The sequence below is a fragment of the Rhinolophus sinicus genome, linkage group LG06 (assembly GCF_036562045.2).
Source record: "Rhinolophus sinicus isolate RSC01 linkage group LG06, ASM3656204v1, whole genome shotgun sequence".
In the NCBI taxonomy this organism is placed as follows: domain Eukaryota; kingdom Metazoa; phylum Chordata; class Mammalia; order Chiroptera; family Rhinolophidae; genus Rhinolophus; species Rhinolophus sinicus.
In genome coordinates, this window is record NC_133756.1 from 21701863 (window position 1) to 21726323 (window position 24461).

Below are 24461 nucleotides of genomic sequence, written 5' to 3' on the forward strand. Positions count from 1 at the left end.
CCCTCCCTTAATGTCTGCCCCCCACATCAGCTCGTGTTGACCCCCTGGCTTAGAATGTCTCTATTACGCCCTCCCCCTTCTCCATCTTGTAATGCACCCCCTGCCTCCCTCCCAGAGGCCTTTCTTATCCACTCTATCCCATACTGAACTCTTTCTTTTAAATTCCCACTGCATTCACGCAGCACCACATATTTTAGTTCTTTATGGTTTTCTAAATTGTTTTATCTCCCCAGCTAAATTGCATCTGCCACCAAGGCGGGGCTCTGCCAAAGGGGTCAGCCACCAATCATTGCAGACTCAGCTTAGGACTCAGAGAAAGAATTCGGGTGGGTGTGCATCAACTCTTATAAAGGATGCCAAGTCTAGCTCAGATCATATCCAGACCCCTTGTTGCCACAAATCAACCCTTGAGAGTAACAGAGTCAAGAATCATAAAGGTCACCAATTAGTGATCCTTTACTATGTACCAGGCACTAGGCTAAGCATTATCGTATCTTATTCCCTCAACAACACTATGTGCTTGTTACTAAAATTATCCTTATTTTAGAAAGAAGAAAGTGAAGCACAAGGAGGTAACGGACCTTGAACAAGGTGACAGGGGCAGAAATGGGTTTGGAGCACAGGACTGGCTCCTAACCACACGCCACGCTGCTTCCTGAACAAGTAAATCATTGCAGGGGATGGCAGCACACTGCTGCTGAGTCAAAACCGGAGGTCAACCTGGACCACAGCGCTAGGTGAATGCCACAGACAGCCCTGCCTCCGAGGCTGGTACTACCTGCTACACACAACGCTCATCACCATAAGGCCACCTCCTCTAAGGAGCCCTCCCTGAGCTTTCAAGCTGAGAGGAAGCACTTCCTCTCTGAACTCCCTTAAAACTTCCTGTACCTCTCTCACGGCATCATTCATGTCTGTAGCATCACCTATATTTGTGTACATGTCATCGCTCTGAGTCCCGCTGACTCTCACCATCGCTGCACAGCCTTCCACAGCCAGGCACTTAATGGGTCCTTCAAAGCAATCGTGCTTTTGCAAATGTCTTTTTTTTCCTGCATGTAAAGATCTTCCCCAACATTAACCTGGAAAACTCGTACTCGTTTGTCAAGACCCAGCTCAAATGTCCTCTCCTTTGTGAAACCTAAAATAACTTTCCCAGGCACGGGTAGTAGCAGCTACTTTCTCTGTGTTCCTACAACACTTTCTTCATCCCTTGATTATGTCATTTATATTGTATTAGAGCTGTTTATTTGCCCTGTTATGACAGTGCCTGGCACATAATAGGTACATGACATGTTTATTGAATTAATAAATCTGCAAACGGCTTGTAGGTTATTTCCTTTTTGCCCAGATCAATTTGGAAAGGGGTTGGTGGCCCCAAAGAATGGAGGCCCCTTGAATAGCCAACGAGGATTGCTGGTTAACTCATTTGCAAATTACAGAAGCAGACTATGCCTGCAATTCTGATTAGACTTCCTACAGCCTTTGTTGTCATTTTAGAGATCAGATTAAACCTCCTCCCGCAGCTGGCTTCTATAGACTTTGGAGAGATGAAAGTGTCAACATGTCTCTGCAGCCACACCAGGAAACTTGCTGCCTAGAAAAATCAATTCTGATTATCATAAGAGCTGAGTATGGGATGTTGTATTCAAGAACTGTCTCTGTATTTCTGGAGACATAGGGACCTGTCAGAGCCCCAGTGTCCCTGTTCAGCCGCCAGCCTTTTCTGTGTAGAGAGACTTAGCTTATGTTCAGGTAGCAGAAGCACTGGAATGTATGAGGAGACCTCAGTGGGCCTGTAGTAAAGTCTGGATCGCTCTGTGGACCTCAGCCTCTGTGATGCGCTCTAAATTCATAGGCTTGTTAGCACCTACCAAGGTGCCAGGTATTCTCAGCAGGCAGTGTAAAGCTGAAACACACACAGTACCTGTTTCAGGCAGTGAGCAGAGAGGGCTATAACCAGAGGAGAGGAAACTCGAGTTAGAGCTTTGAAGGATAGGGAGAATTTATATTAGCTTTTTCTGTATTATTAATAGAAGCTGTGGTAGTCAGAATAATGGCCCTCCAAAGATATCTACATCTTAATCCTCGGAATTTGTGACCATGTTACCTTGCATAGCAAAAGGGACTTTGCAAATGTGATTAAACTAAGGTTTTGAGATGGGAAGATTATCCTGGATTATTCCTGGGAGCCCAAGGTAATCACAAGGTTTCTTATACGAGAAAGGCAAGCAGTCGGAGAGAGAGGCTGGAAGATGTTATACTTCTGGCTTTTAAGATGGGAGAAGGGACCCCCAAAAAAGGAATGCAGGAGGCCTCTAGAAGCTGGAAAAGGCAAGTTAACAGATTCTCTCCTAGAGCCACCAGAAGGAACGCAGACCTGCCCACACCCTGATTTTAGCCCAGTGAGACCCATGCTGCACTTCTGACATCTAGAACTGTAAGATAAAAAATATGTTGTTGTTTTTAATAACATGTTGCGTACGGCGGGGTTTAAATCCCTCGTGAAGATTCTTGTGATCCGTACGCAATGTGTTAAGCCATTAAATTTGTGGTGATTTGTAAGAACAGCAATAGGGAACTAATACAGGTGCCCATCAGACAGCTGCCCAATCTCACATAATAATCCATTATTATAAATTCTTAACGTCCAGGGGAAAGGCAATCTCTTTCATGTCCTACTTTGTTATCCTTAACCAGAACAAGGGAACTATGCTACTCATTTGATTCCACTTTTGGAGTTAGAGGTAAGTTCAGTGTCACTAGTTCCTGGAGAGCAGAGAATGTGTCATATTCATATTAATCCATGTTAATATCTTCAATATCTGCATAGTAAATATTTGTTAAATGACTGCTCAAGAGCCACAATTCTTCTTAGTCTAGGTTTCTGGTATAATTATCTTTCCCACATTCCTAAGCTTCATGACATTTTATTGTACTCTTATATCACTGCCCCTAAAATATAGGTCTTTGACATTCCCAGATTTAACATTCATTACTTCTTTTAATATTTACAAGTGACTCAAAAGCCACGTGGCGACCTAAAATTTCGTCAAGGCTGCTGTGTAGGAATAAGGGAATTGGCTAGTGGGTGAACCTAGCTGACTGCCCAACAACCCCATCTCACCTGGTCTTGTTCTTCTCAGCTCCTGGTTACATAGGGAGTCTTCTCATCACTGTCCAATTCCAGATTCCCAGGAAATCTCTTAAGATTCCTTCTCCTATTTTTCCCAGCTTTCATCACATCGCCCAACTTCCCTTTGGAGCTAATGCTTACTTCTCTCTATCTCTTTAATTATAAAACGAGCTGTTAGAGGAGGGTCCCTTCTTTCCCCCTCCATAAAGAAGACTGACTATAGAGATGGAGACTTCTACTACATACCTAGGTAGGATGCTTGAGGCCTTAAGAATGGGTAAGTCTGGGTCACATAGACTTTGACCTTGGTGCATGCTGAATTGGTTAATTGCAGCTAGTGACCCATATCAGCCTGTGATTCGGTTGGTATGTCTCTCTGACACCAAAGTGAAATATTTGCAAGATCCACTGCCCTGAAGACTTGGGCCAGGTGCTTCCTCATAGCTTTTATCAGTGATAAAGCTGTCCTATTACTCCCCATCTCTCAGGCTCCTGCATTTCTCTCTCAATTGATTCCAAACTGAGGTGGGGAAGAAAAGGAGTATCATTTCTTGATCTCTCTAGAATCTTAATGAAAATGACATGTTTACTCTGTGCCAGGCACCATGGTGAAGCTTATACACATTATCTTTTTAAAATGATCACCAACACAGCGAAACAAATAGAACAATGGAGGTACACAGAAGCATGGTAGTGACTGAGGGCTTCAGAGCAGGGAGTTGAAGAGAAAGAAAGAGGAAGGAGGAAGGCTTCCAGTGAGGCCAGGAAGGCCCAGGAGTAAAGACAGTGTTCTATAAATCCTCCACAAAACACAGAGTTCTTGAGCCCTCAATAGAAAAAAGCGGACAGGCCAGCCAGCCTGTTTCCTAGTCTTTCCACCAGCAACCCCAGACCCGAGACACTAGTTTCCTTCAAGGCTTCTCAACATGCAGGTCACCAAAAAAGCCTCACTGGTGGGAGTAGGAAGGAGGAGATTCTGTCTTTCCATGATGGAGGCCTCTGCTACCACATGCCTTCACGGGGACAGCCCTCGGGTGAGCTGGCGTGGTGAAGGTTATCAGCTAAGCAAGCTGTTTCAATTGTGAATAGAGGTGAGCGTGAACCCCAGCTGTAAGCCCAGGGATGAGACCGAAGTCACAGTTCAATGATTCCTGAGCTCTGAGTCCCATTGCTTGGGTTGGAAACAAGTCTATTCCTTTTCTTCAGCTCCCTTACCACAGATGAAATTAGGTATTTTTTATTCATATATTTAGTGACTTATCTCCCCAACTAGATTATACACTCCCTGACAGCGGGAAGTGTGTTACCCCACAGCTAGCACAATGCCTGATATCAATTGAGTACCAGATAAATGTATATTGAATGAATGAAAGATGAAGTTTCCTGTTTGGCTCTGCATAAGTAACTTGACATCTCTGGCCTCAACAACTCATTCTTTAAGGGGATAACTACCTCCTTGGGTCAGAGAGAAGGTATGAAAGACAGAAAGAATGATTTAAAGCACACACAAGATGAATTCACATGGCTGACAATATCCATAGTCCTTCCGATCTACTCAAGGCTTCACAGTTCTCCTTGGGCTTTCCTTTCCATTCCCTAACGTAATCATCACAAAAACCCATGAGGCAAGAAGAGCAAGTTATTTTCTGCATTTGATAGTTAGGCCCATGGAGGAGAGGGGTCACACACGACAGCTGCAGGGCAGAGCCAGGCCTGGAAGCCAGGACTCCAAAGTCCTAGATCAGCTCAGTCCTCCCACAGACCCCTAGATCCCTAGATTCTTCCCTTAACCAGCATGAGACCCAATAGTCCCTGCAATGGGCTTCATGTGCACGTAGTAAAAGGCCAACTACCAGTCTTCTCTTCCCACAGGTCTCCAGGGGTTGCCTGGCAACCAGCACCTAGCAGTAAGTGGCCTCTAGTCAGGTTTGTTGCTGTGGAGCTTCCAAATCTCCCTCCCTTCACACCTGTGCATGTTCTCATTCTCTATTAATGAGACTTCTCCCCTACCCCCACCTCCCCAGGAAGATCTTCTTTTCTGATCCACAATAATTAACTTCCCAGCAAACCAAAGGGGCTCTTAGGGATCTATGTGGTGAGGGACCCCAGGGAACAAGGCACCACCAATGTTCTCATCATCCAACATCCCCCAGAGATGACAGAAACTCCTTTTGTGTGTGGTACTGCTCAGCGATGCTCATAGCCTTCTCTTCTTCCCTCTCCACCTTCCACCCTGACAATGGCATTCTGAAATCCCCTGGGACCGATCAAATGAGCTGGAGAAAATTAATTGAACATTTCATACTGTGCTAGTGAGTCCCTGGGGGCTGTTCCAGCACTCTTGCAACCACAGGTGGGTTTCTTGGGAGGCCCAGTCACCCTTTGCATGTGAATCAAGAACAGAGAAAGGAAGGAACCTAACTTTTATTGCATTCCTAAAATGTGCCAGGCATAATACTCTGTTATCACATGTAGCACCCCCGCCCCAACAAATCTGTGAGGCTTTTACAGTTAAGGGTTTTATCTATTCGTAGAAGTGAAGTGACTTACCAAAGCTCACACAGCTTTAAAAAATAAAATCACAGAACTTTTGTTTCCAGAAGTAAATATACATGAGTAGATACATGTTCCTCCCCTTTCTCCATGCAATTTCTTGATCATCAAATTTTGTAAATTCTAGTCCTAAGTCTGTCTCAACTCTCTCTGCTCATTTCCATCCCTTATGTCATTTTGTCATTGTCTTAGTGTTATGTACTGAATGTTTGTGTCCCAAAAGTCATATATTGAAGCTAACCCCCAGTGTGGCTTTATTTGGTGATAGGGACTCTAAGGGAGTCATTAAGGTTAATTGAAATAGTAAGGGTGGGGCCCTCATCTGATAGAATTAGTGTCCTTATAAGAAGAGACACCAGAGAGCTCGCTCACTCGTTCTCCATGTGTATGCACCAAGGAAAGGCCAGGAGAGCACACAGCAAGAAGACAGTGGTCTACAACCCAAAGAAAGTGCTCTTGCCAGACATCAACCCTGCTGCCACCTTGATCGTGGACTTCCAGTTTTCAGAACTATGAGAAAATAAATGTCTGCTGTTTAAGCCAACTACTCTGTATTTTGTTATGGCAGCCCAAGCAGCTCAATAATACACTTAGCTTGGGCCATTTTAACTTACCCAAACCACTGGTTTCTTTGCCTCACTCCATCTACTTTCCAACTGAAACCACAGATTTTTCTAAAATGCAAATCTAACCTTGTTAAAACCCTTCTATGACTCCCCAATACCTTTGGCAGTGGTATCTAAATTTATACCCCTGTTAAGTATGAAAAATGTAGGCAGAGCACCCACAATATTTGTATATTTACTTAGATTATATATACATATATATCTACTTCTGTGCACAAAAGATGTTAAAATACATAAAGTGACGTGAATAATGTTTAAATGTCTACAGTTTAGTGTATGAACAGTACAGAAAACTTTTTTGGTACAGAAAAGCACATATGCGCACACACATACAAAAAACTCCTTTGCTAATATTTTTTTCTAGCAAAAGCAATGTGATTGACTGTCAGATCTAATTAGATCATCATTGATTTTACCTCAAAACATGGCTGACAATGAACTTGTGCTATGGAGTCAGAGAAATATCAGTTCAGCCATTTTCTGTACTCACTTTTGTTCACTATAATTAGTATAGTCTTCAATCAGAGGCTTCTTTGCAGGACTATTTTAAAATTACATATCCATTGTGAGGGTTCATTTAGTTAAAATTAGATGGTAAATCAATAAATCCACTTAACCAGACATAGGAAAACTGGAAAAGCTCACAATGGGCTGAAAATTAATGTAGGAGTGAGGGAGCCACACTGCCAACCCTTTAGCAGGGCAGAATGTCTCTTCCAACCTGAAGATTTTTCACATGTAGGATCTGTGACCATCTGATATGGAGATCAAATGAAGACATCTGTGTCCATCCATACAGTAAATATTAGTAAACATTCATTTTATCTTCACAGATAAAAAATGGCATCTAATAGTTTATTCAGCTTCCAAGGAATCATCAACTATGTGTACCCTCTGGCCCACAGCAAGAACCTTCTGCATTGTTGTGCAAGGTCTTCCTGACCCCCAAGCTGCCACCTCATAGCCTCTCCAGAAAATTTCCCTCTGAGCACCTCCTCCCTGCTCTTTCACAGCCTTTGTCCAGTTAAGCTGTATTGCTCACCATGCCCCAAATACCCTGTGCTCTCACCTTCCTCTGTGCATTGGCTGCAAGGCAGATGTCAGATAACATACGTGGAAACACTGGGCACATGATAGGTACTTAATAAATGGTTATTGATTCTCACCTTGAAGTCATTACACTAGATCAGTGGTTCCTCCATTTTAGCCTGCCTCAAAACCACCTGTAAGACTTGTTATAACACCAATTGTTGGGCCATACCCCAGAGTTTCAGATTCAGTGGGTTTGAGGAGGGGCCTGAGAATTTGCATTTCTACCAAATTCCTAGGTGCTGTCAATCTAGAGATCACACTTCTAGAACCAGTGTACTAAGTGGTATAGCTTCTCACATTTCTAATGATTTAGGATTCCTCAATGCTTTTAATAGAGATTAAAGGAACCACATGAATTTTTATCTCTATGTAAATTAATACTTAACATTATCATACATGGAAATATGGGCTCAATAAGGCCTAATGTGCTGTTCTACAGTGTAGAGAAAAGAGAACATAATCTAGAATCAGAAGATCTGAGCTGGAATCCACTTTATAGCTGTGTGGTCAACCTATTTGAGCAAGTTAATTACTCTCTGAGTCTGGATTTTTTTCTTCTGTAAAATAGGAGTGTTTTAAAGTAATATCTTACTCATGGGGTTAATTGTGAACTCATACTAATATGTAGAAATAATTTGTAAAAAGAAAAGTACTGTATATAGACTATACCAATAAGATATATGCATGATGTAGTAACATACATTTAACAAGTTGAATGGACAGATAATAAATAATACATGTTTTGAATACTTTAAATCACAAATTTTCAAAATTTCCAATCTCAATGTCAATTCATTATTAAAAAGCATATGATCTCCATGTTGCTGTATTAAATCAAATATGTATATGTTTTATCAGTACAACTGGTAAATATCAAAATAGTAGCTATGGTGGCCAGCTTCCAAAATGGTCCTCAATGATCATCACCTCCCAAGATTCATAACCTTGTGTTGTTTCCTCCTACACTGAATCAGTGACCAATAGAATACTCTAAGGCTAAGAATAAGAGACATTGCCACTTCTTTGGTTTCTTGGATCTCTCCTCATGGGGGAAGCCAGCTGCCATGCCATGAAGACACTTCAGCAGTTCTGTGGAGAGAGCCACATGGGAAGGAACCAAGGCCTCCTGCTACAGCCAGTAACAGCCAGTACTGAGTCACCTTGGAAGGGGCTGCTCCAGCCCCACTCAAGCCTTCAGATGACTGCAACCCAAGCTGACATTGGCTACAACCTCATAAAAGGCCACAAGCCAGAAACTAAGCCACTCCCAAATGTTTGAGCCACAGAAACTGTGTGCTAATGAATTATTATTGTTGTTTTAAGCCATCAAGTTTTGAAGTGATTTGTTATGCAATGATAACTTATAGATACAGTAGCCAACAATTATCGTGCATTCACTACGTTCCAGGAACTATGCTAAGCACCCCACAGCCCTATGATATAGATGCTATTATAAACCTATAATAGTGAGGAAACGGTGGCCCAAAAATGTTAAATAATATAATCAAGGCTCCAAGACTAGTCAGTGGCCCAGATTCTCAGTCACTCCTTCACATAGGCCAGGATAAAGCCCCTTGGAAGTTAAGCAGCAGAAGCAACTGAGCCCCCACAGGAGAGCATAAAACCAGCAAGGGGCAGTCCAGGGACCAGGCCAGTAATAGCACTGAGGCCTGATGCCATCAGACCAGAAGTTCCAAACTAGCCCACCTCCCAGCCCTTGTATTAGCAGACTAGGCACATCTCAGGACAATCCTGCCCGAGATGACCAGGACTCACCCAGATCTGTAGCTTCACTCGCTTTTCATGGCGGTAGACTGTCTTCACCTTGAAGTCAATGCCCACAGTGCTGACGAAGGCAGGGGTTAAGGTGTCATCGGCATAGCGGAAGAGGAAGGAGGTTTTGCCAACACTGCTGTTGCCAATGATGAGCAGTTTGAACATGTAGTCAAAATTCTGGTCGGAGGCATCTTTGACTCCAGCTTTACCATCAGTCACGGAAGCCATCTGAAGGAGAGACCTGTGGTCATTCAGGAACACACTTCCAGTGTCACCCTGAGTCACCAACCATTTAATGGTCACTCCACCATTCACATACTCATTTCCTACCCAGCATCACTGAGGAAACACATACTACTCAGAATCACTCCATCACTGCACCTGCCCCAATGTTGTCTCAGGATTGGGGTGGAACCCAGTTCCTCCCATTCATTCCTTCAGCAAATATTGACTGAGCACCTTGCTCTCCGTCAAACCCTGTGCTGGGCATGGGGAATACAAGTTCAAATCAGACATGGTGTCTGACCTCTGAATAGCCACAAATTAGAGTATAAAATGCAGAGTAACAAAGCAGTAGATAAGTGATAAGACAGAGGGAAGCTTTGGCTGAGGAAGCCCACAAGAAGCATCTAACCCAACCTGGAGGCATGGTGGTCAAAGAGTCTCCTGTAGGAAGCAGCTCCTAAGCTGAGTTTAAAACCAAAAAAAAAAAGCAAAAAGAACAAACACATTAACATTCCAGTAAATGCCCAGTGCAGGGCTAGCATTTCCCTGTTTCAAAAACCTTCATGGCTCCCCACAGCTCTAAAAATCAAGCCCATCTTTTCAACTTGACAAAGAACCAACTAACCAAAGAATCAACTTGCTAAACTTTATCTTCCCTGAGTCTTCTCCCTACCAACGTCTGCTACTTTCATACCAATTTATACACGTTACTCCAAATGTGACATGTCATTTCTTGCTTTTGTCCCTTTAGACATGTACGAGTATTCTTTCCTTCTGCCTACAACACGCTCCTCCTAGTAAACTCCTATTCATCCTTGTACACCCAAATGAAGTCCTGCCCCTGTGTTCCCAGAGCACACAAACAGCACTCGTATCATTTCAGAACTGCTTACTCCTCTCTTCTTGAGATCAAGCATCTGGAATTTAATGCACTTCTTTCTGCACCTCTAGCTTCTAGCACGAGTCCTAGCCCAGAACTGGCACTCAGTAAATGTGTGCTGAATTAGTAAGAGTCACGCATCACTCTGGGGCCCCATCTCACCAGCTGGGAAACGGCAAGAACAATTCTGCCCGGCTTTTCTCACAGGGCTGTTACAGGACTCAAGTTAGTTAAAAATGAGTAAGACCTTAATAGACTGGTAAATCCCACACAAGTGTGAACGTAAGTCATTATTATTCCAAATCCTTCAAAGCCTAAATCCTTTATCTATTTGTTCATTCACTCACTCATTCATTCATTCAGCAAGTATTTATTACATGCCAGGCCTTCCCTGAGACCCTGGCCCGCTCAGACTTGTCACTAGCCTCTCCTTTTCTAGAACACTTTGGATCTGAACCCCATAATCTAGCACATGGTCCCATAGTCTTATTTGAGTCTTTAATTGCTTCTTTTACATCTTACCAGCCACAGCTCCTCTGCTTCTTCACCTGCAATCCCTTCTTGTGTTCAGCACTGGATACTCAGATGGGCTGGGTGAGCGTCAGAGGAGGGTGGGAGGACAGCCCCAACATGAGATAATGTCCAGGGCATCACTGTCTTTAGGAATTCCAGCTTTTTTCCCCAAAGGAAAAGAGAGCGAGACTAATGGATTTAGCTCTGTGGGCCTTACTGCTGAGCTGTATAGATAAGGAGCTGATAAATGTAGGATTGGTCAGAGGTTATTGTGGGATTGTTAGCAGCCCTTTAATAATACCTCCTTAAATATGCCACCTGGGGGCCTGTGTTCTTCCTTCTCTTTCTTCCCAGCTCTCAGGCCTTTATCTGAGACCCCCGGCTCCCTGTATCAATCTGCCCCATGACAGGGCTCACTAAGTGGGTGTGGGACATGCCCTGGACCCTTGGAGACTGAGGCATAACATTTACATGGAAGAAGAAAGTGAGATGGGAGGGGAAGATGCTTTAACTATTTCATAACCCTAACTTTTCAGTTTTTCATGGTACAAGATGCAGAGCCTGTTTCAAGAACTGGCAATTCGGACAGCTAGATGGCTCAGTTGGTTAGAGCGCGAGCTTTGAACAACAGGGTTGCAGGTTCGAGTCCCACGTGGGCCAGTGAGCTGTGCCCTCCACAACTAGATTGAACACAAAGAGCTGCTGCTGAGCTGCCCAAGGGGTGGCCGGATGGTCCAGTTGGTTAGAGCACGAGCTCTCAACAACAAGGTTGCTGGTTCAATTCGCGCATGGGATGGTGGACTGTGCCCCCTGCAACTAAAGATTGAAAACGGCAACGGGACTTGGAGCTGAGCTGCGCCCTCCACAACTAGATTGAAGGAGAATGACTTGGAGCTGATGGGCCCTGGAGAGACACACTGTTCCCAATATTCCCTAATTAAAAAAAAGATTTAAAAAAAAAAAAAAAGAATTGGCAATTCAATGGAACTATGCTTTTTTTCTACCTAAAACAAGCGAAACAACCACAATGACCTCACACCATCCTCTGCTCTGCTATTGGTCATTTTTGTTTGTTTACAAGACAGAATTTCTACTTTGAAAGTATATATTCATTATTAACAGTTACCAAAAAAACACAAGAGTGTAAAAAAGAAAAAAATTAATTACCAGACATCCCATCCATTCAGAAACTACCATTGTTAACATTTTAAGTGTATTTCCTCCCTTATTTTTTCATGCAATAAAATGCCATCTTTTTAAAATTATATCTTATTATTTGTTAACTTAGAAGGTAATACACACATTGAAAATAGCTAAAACAAACTTTTACCATTTGTAAGTACTACTTTATCACCATCTGCAGTTTTCATTTTCTTAATTTTTAGCATAAAAATAAGTAATAGGGAACCTAAAGGTTTACAGTGAAAAGTAAGTCTTGCTCCCACCCCTGACTCCCAATCTCTGGTTCCTCTTCCCAGAGGCAAACATGTTACCAATTTATGTATTCTTCAGAGATAGTCTTGCATATATAAGCATAGAGGTCTGTTTATACTTTTAATCTCTATATAAATAAGTATTATACAGTCTAGTCTAAATCTTCTATGTGTATTTTAATAGCTAAGATCATACTTTCATTAGTTTCGTATCCTGCTCCTTTACACTTAACATTAGATCATAAATATTTTACTAAGACTTTTAAAATCTTCATAAATATCATTTCAGTTGACTACATTATAGTCCAGCCTGCCTGTAGAACATATCCATCCTACGTGTCATATGACCAATTCTTTTTATACATTATTTTTCTTTTCTTACTTATTATAAATTAAACCACAGTGACCATTTCTTGATATAAATATTTATTCACTTTCCTATTTATTTCCTTAGGAGAGAGTCTACAAATGGAACTGTTGGTCAAAGAGTAGCTTTACTGAAACACAGATTTGAGCGTTACCTCAATTTCATGTCCTTTATCTTATTTTATCTTCTAAATACACCTGGAAGATAAAATTGGAAGGACAGAAATTATCATTCCCATTTGATCAAGAAGGCTAATGAGGGCCAGAAAGTAAGAGGATTTGCCCAAGCCTCACAGCTAACAACTGAGACTAGACCTAGTACCATGCAGTGTTATGGGAAAGTTCAAAACCCCTGCTCTATTCCTCAGCTGAATTCTTGGGCAAGTCATATTGCCTCTTTAAGCCACAGCGTTTTTACATTGAAATAGAGAAAATGCCACCTACTTCATTCACAGAGCTGTGGTACAGATAGAATGAGCAGTTATCATATGTAAATAATCTGGCATGGTTTCCTGGCCCATGGGAGGTACTCAATAAATATTATTTCACTGGCCTTTTTAATTTGCTTCTGCAGTCCAGGCTTGTTCAACTGCACTCTCCCTGATCTGGGCTCTATTATTTGAGCTTGGTTTATAATTAACTGTTTGCCTCCCCTTCTGGAATAAGCTGAGTTGTATCCATCCTTACAACCTGTCAACACTAGACCTATAGTAAATCCTTAAGGCATGTTACTCCTTTCAATACACATTTATTGAGCATTTACTATGTGCCAGATTATCAGTGTAAATGTGATATAATTGGTCTTCATTTTTCTGATGCAGCTGTTTACACTCTTAGACTTCTGGAATTAGAATGGATTTTGGAGTGGCAGCTTTAATCATAGCAAAAAGGCTGGCTCCCAGCTTTCCCAGTAACTCAATGTATGAACTTGGGCAAGTCACTTAAACTCAGAGCCTCAGTGTCCTCATCTATGAGGCTTCTGTAAATTTTCAATAAGAGAATGTATATTAGTGTGCTTCGTATGTACACTGTGTGGAGAAAAATACATGCGGCCTTGGTAGAATCAGTGGGGAAAATGCCTGCTTTTATTAGCTATGTCTGCCGCAGGTGTGAGAGTGGGGAGTGAGGCAAGAGCAAAAAATCGTTTCAATTCCTGGCCTGATCCACTCGCCTTCATTTTACAGGTCAAAAATTGAGGCTCCACAAAGAGAAGTGATTTGTCCAAAGTCACACAGCAAGTCATTTGGAGTGTCATGACCAGAACTTATATTATCTAATGACTCTCAGATTGGACTGGGCTTAAGGAAAACAAAAACTGCAAGAATTTTAGGGTGAGTAAAGCATTCCCAGAGCCCTGAGCATCTCTTTGGTACCTGCCATACTATACTATGTTTGTGTGCACACAGCCTAGCTTTCCCAGGAGGTGGTGTGAGAATAGGGAGAGGTAGAGGGCCGAGAAGTTCAGTTGGAAGACACCTTCAGATGGAAGCTTCCAAGTGGATCTTCTCAAGAGGCGGGCAGGGGCTACACAGACATTTGGGAGAGAGGTAAAAAGCAACCCAGCAGGCAGCTGCCCAAAGCAAATCTGAGCAGACAGGTCACTGCACAGTGGTGCAGGCAGAACCACACTTGCAAGATAAGCATCAGTCAGACCTTCCCTCTCTTTTGTGATAGTTACAAAAACGATAGAGTCAGATAGCTCACTGTCTCCATGATGAGCAATACAGATGAAGGTCTAGGGACCATCTGGGAAGTCATCTCTGGTCCCAGCCTCGGGAAAAGAAGGAAATGGCTCCGCCAAGGGTTCGTGTGAAAAACAAATAACACTTTCAGTCTGATGGCCAGCAGAAATAAGCACCTAAGAAAGAAGGCAAATTCAGCCAGGAAAGAGGGGGAAAGAGGAGGAGAGAGACCTAAAATCCAGCAAGAAGAGATCAACTCAATTAATACATGCAGTGAAGAAGTGAGTGGATTGACTTTTCTTTTGAAGGAAAAAGCACAACACTGAGTCAGAGAGACCTGGGTTGAGCCCTGGCTTGCTCAGCAGCTGTGTAACCTTAGGTAGATCACACCTTGGGCGTCAGTTTCCTCATCTATAAAATGAGTTAATAAAGTGACTGGCAAACTGTTGTAAGAATTAACACCAGTATACGGGAGAGTGCTTTATAAACCCCTTAAACTTTTTTTATTTTTGTCTGTGTGCTTCATGTTTTGTTCTACCAGGTCATCCTGGGTACTGGAAATAGCTTGGGGTTGCAAATCAAACAAATTAAATTTGTTTGATTCTAATTTCCAGGTCTACCATTTATTAGCTGTGAGACCTTGGCAAGAAATTTTACATGACTAAGACACAGTTTCCTTGTTTGTAAAACAAGCATTATGGGGAAGATTGTAGTCAATGTTGGTAAAGCATCTAGATAGTATATGACATATAGCAGGTGCTCAATAAATGTAATTCCATCTTCCTATCGGGAACATTTATCAGTGAGGATAAGGCAGGAGTTAGGCATATGTGGACTTCACCCTACTACTGTGTTTCCCCAAAAATAAGACCTAGCCAGACAATCAGCTCTAATGCATCTTTTGGAGCAAACATTAATATAAGACCCAGTCTTATTTTACTATAAGACTGGGTGATATAATATAATATAATATAATATAATATAATATAATATAATATAATACCGGGTCTTATATTAATTTTTGCTCCAAAAGACACATTAGAGCTGATTATCCGACAAGGTCTTATTTTCAGGGAAACACAGTATATGCAACTTCCTCCCTAAAGCCATATTCTAGTAACTTCTAATTCAGTCTTTCCTTAGACGTTCCCCACTGCCAACCCATCACCAGCAGCCCACCCTAGCCCACCTCCTCACTGTTTCCCCAGTTCTCTTGGAGTCACAGAAACAGTATCATAATATCTTCTATTTACTGAGTACCTACTAAATGTCAGGCCCTCTACCAGGTATTTTCGATGCATTCTATCTTGCAGACAATAGATGCTTGATAAATGTTCACTTCCTTCTTTCTCTAGACTGGAAAGAGAAACATGGGTGACCACTAACAGAATATAGGCACACCTGCATAATAACATCAGTGGCCTTTCTCTTTTGTACAGTACTTTACAGTTGCTGAAATTTCTTTTCACCCACATTTTCATATTTTATACATAACAATTCTTGAGGGTAGATGATGAGATTGAGGCAGTAGTACAACCACAGTTCAATTATTCATTCAATCAGCATTCACTGAGCATGTGCTATGCACCCGGCCCTCTGCTGTACTGATGAAAAGGGACTGTAAAGAGTTTGAGCTTAGAGGGGAAACCTTTTTAAACTTCCTCTATAGTCTGCTGATGCCTCCCTGCATGTCATAATCCTTAAGAAATTAATCCTTCATTTATTTCTTGTACTGGAGATCATTTTAGATTTTTGCCTTCTCTCGTACTCTTTCCTCTGATAGGAACAAACTTTCCTCCACTGCTAGCGAAATCCTTCATGACTAGGAAGTCTTCCCTGACCCATCATCCTCCAGCAAAATGTCTCTCCTCTGGTTAACACAGTACCGGGCCTTCCCATTACAATAGGCAGAGCTTTTCAGGTACTTGCACCCTTTATAGGCACGGAACAGGTGGGCATCCACTTGTGCGCACACACATCTGACTCCTTTTACTATCCTCCTTACCATCTGGATGCTGAGAGGTTGGGATGCAGAGCCCTGTCTCCCACTGCACTGCACATATCTATTAGCTTCCAGAAGCTGCTGCCCTGCCCTCCCTAAAGTCTCTTCCCACACTTGGACTCCACAACAGCGTCAGCCTGTGGATGAATTTTCTGTCCACAAGTCTCTTCTTGTCTCTGATCCCAGGTGGCAGCATAAGAGGATCCAAAGCCTGTGCCTCCTCCTCAGCCTTCTGAGGATCTAAGACCCAGCTAGGGTCTGGGTGCCCCTAGACTCCTCTGCGCCCCCATCATCTTTCCACTCTCATACCACAGCCCACACCTGGCCTCCTCCCCAGCTTCATCCACACACCCACCACCCTAACTCTCAAAGTTCCCTGACAGTTACTCCACTCTCAGCCGCCAGACCCCTGCTCTACTCCAGTGCTTCTCCACCCCCCACCTCTGGCCAGAATTCAGGTGCCCTCTGCCCATATCCAGGGCCACTGCCCTCTCCCTCCACCCGTTTCCCGCCCCTTCCTCTGCAGTCCCCGTAGACCCACACGAGGTCCCACCCTCCCATTCTTCCAAGCTTCCCACCTCCAAACCCCAGCGCTCGCCCCCCACTCAGGTACCCTGCCTTGCCTGTACCCAGCGAGGCTCTCTCCCTGCGCATCCTTTTTGCTTCCACCTCTCCACATTCACATCCTAAGTCCTCGACCAGCAACACCCCTGTTGCCGAGCGCCCCTTCCCCTCCTCACTTCACTTCTGTCCAGCTCTGAACGACCCCCGCCGGCCAATCACGTCACCTTAGCTCCTCACCTCCACGCTTCCCCTTGCCCTCGCTCTCCTCAATCCTCTGGCTTTAGCACCCCCTCCACCTCCCCTCGGTTGCTGGGTACCCTCTGTCCACACTGCCCCTCTCAGCTTCCTCGTTACGTCTCCCCGCCCCCAACGCCCCCCGTTTCCCGGCCACTGCGCCTCAGTTGTCACTCACCATTTCTCCCAGCCCGGGCGCCTTCTTTCTTGCTCCTGCACTCCGGCTGCCCCCTGCCCTCGGAGCTCCTCTTGCGGCCCTCACGGTCCCGGTAGACCCCCGCTCAGCGCCCCCTCCCCAGACTACGCGCCCCTTCACTGCCGCGGTGTCCCCTCCTTATCGGCCTCGGCCAGCCCCTTCTCGGTGTCCCCTCCACTGCCCTGCGCTTCTACCCAACGCCCGCTCACTGTCCCCAGCGCCTGGCGCTGTGGAGTGGTCCCTGATCCTCCCGGGCCGGTCGCCGGGGCCGCGCCCCTTACCTGGCACTCCGAGTGCGGAGAGCGGCTCGCTCCCCGACAGCGCAGCGGGACGGCGGGATCCGGTGCGGAGCAGAGCGCTGCGGGTCCGTGCGGGTTGGGTCTGGTCCCCACAGCGGCGATGTAGGGCTTAAGCTCCGGCTGTAGCTCGGCTCCGCTACAGCCGCGTCCAGGCCCCACCCACGCCCCGCCCAGGGGCTGAGTCCGTGTTCGCCCCGCCCCGGCCCCCTACTGCTGGCAGGTGCTGGAAATCCGAGGTATTTGGGGGGACCTGCCCTTCCCAATATCTGGGTGACTATCACGATTGATCTTAATTCTCATGACTTGAACTTATTAGGCTGATCAGAGAGCTTTGATAACGATGTAGATGATGGTGGGTACCAGAATTTTGCCAGTTCCAAAGCACTTTCTTTTCCGTTATATCGCTTCATCCTCACGCAAGCCACAGGAGAGACGCACAATCTGGACGGCTGACTATAAGAGGAAATGAGGCCAGAAGCCTGGGCATTGTCCTCTACCATAGGCACTCCTTAGTGCCCTACATCCCATCAATCTGTGGTAATAACATCTCCTTAACATACCCTACCCTTCCCTTCCTCTCGCCTCCACTGCTCTCACCCTGGTTCAGGCCTCTTCACTTCTTGGCCGGCCTCCACTTCTTGCAACAGCCTCCTAATGGATCTCCCTGCTGCCTCCACTCTCCAATCCATCCTCTACACCAGCAGCCTGAGTGGTCGTTTTAAATGCCACCATGTTACCATCGGCCTTGTTAAACAAACATACATACAAACAACTAAAATCTTTCAGTGGCTCACCATTACCATCAGTAGCCTGGAGTGAGAAAACGTTCTTGCCTGGTCATTAGGCAGTCCCAGCTCTGCCAGTGAAGGCAAGTATAAGAGGTAACTAGCACTGCATCCTTCCGTCCTGACCTGGACTTCAAGTCTTCCTCGGGTCACAGGAGCCAGCTGCCAGCTTTGGTTTAGAATCATTGTTCTTTCCCACATTCTTCCTCCACGTCAAATCTTAGTGTCAGATACCAAAACGATTTTCCCCCAAGTTCCATTATGACCCTGTCTACAATTTGTCTTTCCATCTTGGGAACCACCCAATTGACAGCCCCTCTGGTTGTCTGACTTGCTGTCAGACTCATCCTTATACTCTTTGGAGCCTCTTCAACACCTCCCTTTCACTCACCTTCCCACAGTCCTGCTGGCAGCCCTTTCCACTGTACCCTCTAGAATCCCATTCCTTTGTCAACAAACTCTTCTATACCCTCTGCTTCTTCAGAGAGTACTCAGGTTACTTCGTTGCCTTTACTGAAACTTGACCGTCCTCCAGGACTCCTCTTGTAGCCCTCTGCAAGAAGGCTTCTCACTTTCCCTCTCCCCACACACCATAAAACCATGAGGCGGGGTCAACACTGCCACTTCCACCCTTTTACAAAAATTCCTCTCCTTTGCTCTCCGGTCATATCACCTTCTATCTCTTCTCATCAAGCACATCACTGACCGCCACTTGCTTCTTATGTATTGAAGATTTCAGCCCCTGGCTTATGGTCATCCTCATTAGCCCCCGTCCTGCCATCTTCCTGGTGACTCCAGTAGCCATGTGGCTTCCTGGTCCCTCAGTCCTTGGTCTCCTCTTCACATCACCTTGGCCACTGGCTCCCATGGTCACATTCTGAACTTCTTTCTCTAAACTTTTTTTTATTAATTTAGGTGTGTTTTTCCAGGACCCATCAGCTCCAAGTCAAGTAGTTGTTTCAATTTAGTTGTGGAGGGCCCAGATCACAGTGGCCCATGTGGGGATGAAACCGGCGACTTTGTTATTAAGAGCACTTGGCTCTAACCAGCTGAGCTAACTGGCTGCCCCTCACATTCTGAACTTCTTACTCACCCAGAACTAGTGCCTCTGTAATTTTTTTAAAATTTGTTGGGGTGACAATTGGTAGTGAAATTACATAGATTTCAGGTGTACAATTCTGTATTACATCATCTATAAATCCCATTGTGTGTTCACCACCCAGAGTCAGTTCTCCTTCCATCACCATATATTTGAGTGCCTCTGTAATTTTAAAATCAAATGTCTCATGCTGCGTGGTCCCTCACTGCCTTTCTCCCTCAAGAACCTAGTTTCCTCATTTCAAAATGGGTGTGATGATAATGATTATTCATTCTGTACAGTAATAATGAGACAACATACAAAATCATCCCTTTAAAGTTGCAAAACAATAGGAGAGCAGATGGTATTGTGGTTATATAGCCTCCAATCTTTTGATTTCTTTCTCCTTCTCCTTCCCCTGAAAGGCCATATAGTAAAGTAGAAAGAGTACAGACCCAGGGTCAGACAGACGTGGTTTTCAATCCTGTTCTATCACTTGCTTACTGTGTGATCTTATGTAAATTATCTCATTTTTCTGACACATGCACCTCATCCCCATTTGTAGAAATAGCAATAATGAGAGCTACATCCCAGGGTCATTGTGAAGATCATATAAGAAAATGAGATAGTGACTGGGAAGCACTTGACAGAGTACAAGGCACATAGTAAGCACTCAATAAATAGGAAGCAAAGGTTATTATAACAGAAAAAAAAGGTATTTTTTAACCACTGCATTCCAAGAAGGAAAGACCCTTTGTCCTACTCATGGCCTTGAGGAGTGTGGATATGTAAGCGTGGGAGGAGAAGGGGGAGCACTAAATTGCTCTGTGTAAAAAAGGGAGGACAATTTGTAATTCACTTGGCAAAATGGAGAGGTAATAAAGAGCGCTAGGAGGGAGAAAAGAAAAAGATGAGCAAGAAAATTAATGTAAGGGTAGGTGCTACATGGGTAAAGGGTCAGAAGAAACCATCCCGTGGCAGGTGGACAAAAGGGTGTTGAAACACTGGAATACACAATGGATAAGTTGTTTAAAGCTTTCTTGACTTCAAGACTACAGTAAAGACCATTACACTCAGGAATGCTTCCTGAGGGAGGGAAGTTGTGAAGGTGAGTAGGCAAATTGAACAACAGGCTTTGTTTTTCTGTGTTGCAAAAGAAGAGTAGCAGCAGAGATTATAAGAGCACAGCCTCTTGGAATTTGTAGAAATTCCAAGGATTATAAAATGTGAAAATAGAGGTTCAAGCCCATTGCACTTAGCTCTTAAAGAGGAAGAGAGGTCACATCTGACATTTGGGCTGTATTGTTTTTGCCCCCAATAGCTACCTCCCTGTTGACTAGCAGGTGACCACCAGAGAGAAGAACAAAACAAATCAAATTATATTGGACTTTCTTCACTTCCAAATCCAAGTGCCCAATTAGTAGGAATAAAAAGAAAGACAAAATTCTATCTGTTGCCTTGGATCAGATTGGTTAACAATTATAAGAATTAAGACCTTAAAATATACTGGACTCATTCACATATTTTATCTCATCTAGTCCTCAGTACAATAAGGCAAAGTATGGATTATCATTCCCTTTTTACAAATGAGGAAACAGAAGTCAGAAAGTTTAAGTGATTTTCCCAGGTCACACATCGGCTAAATAGCAGAGCCAGATACCATGTCTGTCTAATTCCAAGTCCAGGGCCCTTTCTATTAGACCCCAGAATTATGATTGCTCAGTGAACACCATTATGATTAAGTGTCCAATAAACAAAATTTCCTTAAATCCTTTTTAGTTGTCAGAGTAATCAGCCTTCTCTAGCTCCTGGTTTTTACATGAAATAAAAAAATTAATGCTTTTCATTGAGTGAAAATCAGTTACTTAGAAAAGGTAATAGCATAAGTGTGGATGTCATTTGGAACGTTCAAATCTTCACAAGGTTCAGTATGAGTTCCTCAGGGCCAGCCTAGGAACTTACAAAGGTTGACAGGTTTTCATCTGACCCCTTCCGTGGGTTGCTTCATGCAATGGGGGGAGCTGGAGCAGATGCCAGAAGTTCGCCAGAAGCTGTGAAGCAGCTCTAGAAACATAGGGTTCAATGAGAGGAGTGGTGGAAGATGAAACTGGAAACAGAGGCAAGGCCAGACAGTCTAAGGCCTCATAAATCATGTTAGAGATTTGGGAATTTCCTGGCAAGAAAAAGGTTTTAAGCAATGGAGTAACATGCTTACATATGCATGTAAAAAAGAGAGTTCTGACTGTGGTGGGTATGACAGATTGGATGGGAAGGGTAGGGAGCAGGGAGACAGAAGATAGGGAACACAGAGATAGCTCTAACAATCCAGGTGAGAGATGAAGGGGACCCGACCTCACGTCATAGCAGTGGGGAAAGTACAAATTAGAGGGATTTCATATGTATTTAGGAGCTAAAATTCCTTGGACTTGGTGACAGATTACATGTGAAATATGAGGGGAAAGATAGTGAAGCCATTTACTGATAAGGGGAGTGCAGAAGTTGTTTTAGTTATCTATTGCTGCATAACAAACCACTCCCCAAAATTCAGTGGCTTAAAACAGCAATAATGTATTATTTCTCACAGTTCTGGGGGTGGCTGAGTGGGTGGATGTGTTGATTTTACTTGGGATCACTCGTAAGCAGCATTCAGTTGGGAGGTCAGCAGGACTGTGAGGTCTAAGATGGCCTCACTCATAGGTCTGGCAGGAGGTGCTGGCTGCGGGATGGATGCCATGGCCTTTCTCCACATCCTAAGTCACCAGTGGCTAGACCAGCTTACATGGTGGTTTCGGGGCAGTGTTCCAAGAAGGTAAATGTAGAAGATACAATCTCTTAAGGCCTAGCCTCAGAAATAGTATAACATCACATATACTTTATTCTATTGGCCAAATCAAGTCACAAATGTGACCCAGATTCAAAGGGGTAGAGAGATAAAGTCCATCTCTGACTGGGAAGAAGAGCAAGGTTGCACCACAAAGGGGCGTGGATACAGAGAAGTGAGGAATCTGTGACCTTTAACCAATCTGCCACAGGAATGGGAACAGATTTGAATAGTGATAGAAAATGATGAGTATCTCAAATGCCATTTCACGCACTAGTCATTCCTTCCTTTTCTGTGCTTCAGTTTCTTCATTTATAAAATAAATGAATGTGCAGGTCCATCCTCTCCCCACCTGCATCAGTTTATGTGGTGAAACTGGTTAAAATACACACTGAGGACACTGCCCCATCACCAGGGCACACTGAGATACACAGGGAAGCATTCAACATGTAAATAGTCAGAATGCAGGTAGCACCCACCAGCCCTCCTTCTCCCTTGCCCACTCCGCCAACCCATTCTACCTTCTGAGAACTCCATTCCATCCCTTCGTCTCCATCCACAGCCACAGCCTCCTTACTATCCTACGGTCTTCCCCTGTAATCCACACTCTATACTGTAGCAGAGGACTTTTCCTAAACACAGTTTAGGAGTAAAATCCCTTCCACTGCCCTACTCCACAGTCCATCTGTTTAATAGGCACATGTGGCCCCTTGTGTTCTGGCCCCACCCACCTTCTAACCTCATTATTGGACGCTCCCCCATCATGCCCTGAGCTCTACCATTAAACTACTTGCCGTTCCCTGAATGTGACCTGTTCCATAATATCTCCATTGATTAGCATCAGTTTCTCTCTCTACTTGGAATGCCATTCATTCATTCATTCATTCACTCATTCACTCACTCACTCACTCACCCACACAGCAATATGTCCCGAGCAGCTACTATACACCAAGGTGAATAACAAATGGCCCCCTACCCAAAGAAGCTCACTGTCTGGTACAGGACAGCAGGCTATAAGTTCCACTAGGGTGAGCTCCACAAGGGCAAAGGCCACACTACTACCCAACACGGTGCCTCCTGAATCATTCTTAGAAGGGGTCAGAAGATATTTGCTAAATAAATAGGCATAGAAATATTTACAAAGGATTTCTCACATCCATTATCTCATTTAACTTTCACAATAAACCCATAAAGTGGAGACTGATTCATACCATCTTGGATGTGAGGAAGAAATAACTAGCCCACGGTTTCTTAGCTACTGAAAATAGGGAAAGCCTTCATTTATTTTATTTGAATCAGCAACATTAATGAATTTGGCATGGCTGTTTACTCACCATGGGGCATGTCAGGGGAGGAAGCTGAGAGTTAGGCCAGGGCCCATGCTGGGATGTAGAGATGAGACTTAAGCTTAGCCTTACAGGATAAGTAGGAGTTAAACTCATGGATGAGCAACCCAGATGGATGAGCATCAGCAAAGGAGCAAAGGTGTGAAATGATGTGAAATCTGCAGGGAACTTCAGGGACTGAGTCTCTGGAAGCACAAACGTGATAGGCACAGTACATGTGGTGAGTGAGGCGGGAGGTAAGTCAGTGCCAGAGGGCAGGCAGGGCCTGGAGGACCATGCTAAGGATGGTCAGGGCAATGTGGAACTGTTACAGGACTTTATCCAGGGAGGAGACTTGGCCAAATCGATGCTTTAGAAAGATCTCAGCCTGCACAAGGGGAGATGGATTGGAGGTTCCAAGATATAGGGGACAGGGAGACCAGAGAGAAGGCTGGTACAGAGATTTCAAAAGAGATTATGAGAGCTGAGGTGGGAGGTGCAGTGGGACATTAAAGAATTAAAAGGAGAAGATTTGGTGGGTGATTGGCTATACATGGAGAGAAAGGAAATCGAGGCAAGGAGGAAAGCTTTCTGACTTGGGTGGTTACCATTCCCTATGAGGAAGGGAAGAGTAGACAGCCGTGGGGAAAGTGAAGTCCAGAGGAGCCCAGTGGTAAAAGCAGAAACTGAGTTAGAAAAGATTAGCCACAATTGTCTTCATTTATTTTATTCGAATTTAAGTAAGTCCACCAGCATCTCAGTCAAGTCTCTCTCAGAGCCCGGAAATAGAATGCAGCACTGTCTATCCCCTTGTCTCTGCCTCCCCCACCGTCTGAGCCTCTCTTTCCCTCATTATTAGATGGAGAAAATACCCA

General features: G+C 44.1%; 1 protein-coding gene across 1 annotated transcript in view; it reads right to left on the bottom strand.

Moving 5' to 3' along the window:
• RAB3B (RAB3B, member RAS oncogene family) overlaps positions 1–17732 on the bottom strand; it is a 56679-nt gene extending 38947 nt beyond the window's left edge. Inside the window, exons 1-2 of the mRNA XM_019742890.2 lie at positions 17560–17732; positions 9184–9411 (exon numbers count right to left, since the gene is read on the bottom strand). Coding sequence (XP_019598449.2) covers positions 9184–9411 — 228 coding nt within the window. The 5' untranslated portion in view covers positions 17560–17732. The remainder of the gene's footprint in view (positions 1–9183; positions 9412–17559) is intronic.
• Between the last annotated feature and the right edge of the window lie 6729 nt (positions 17733–24461).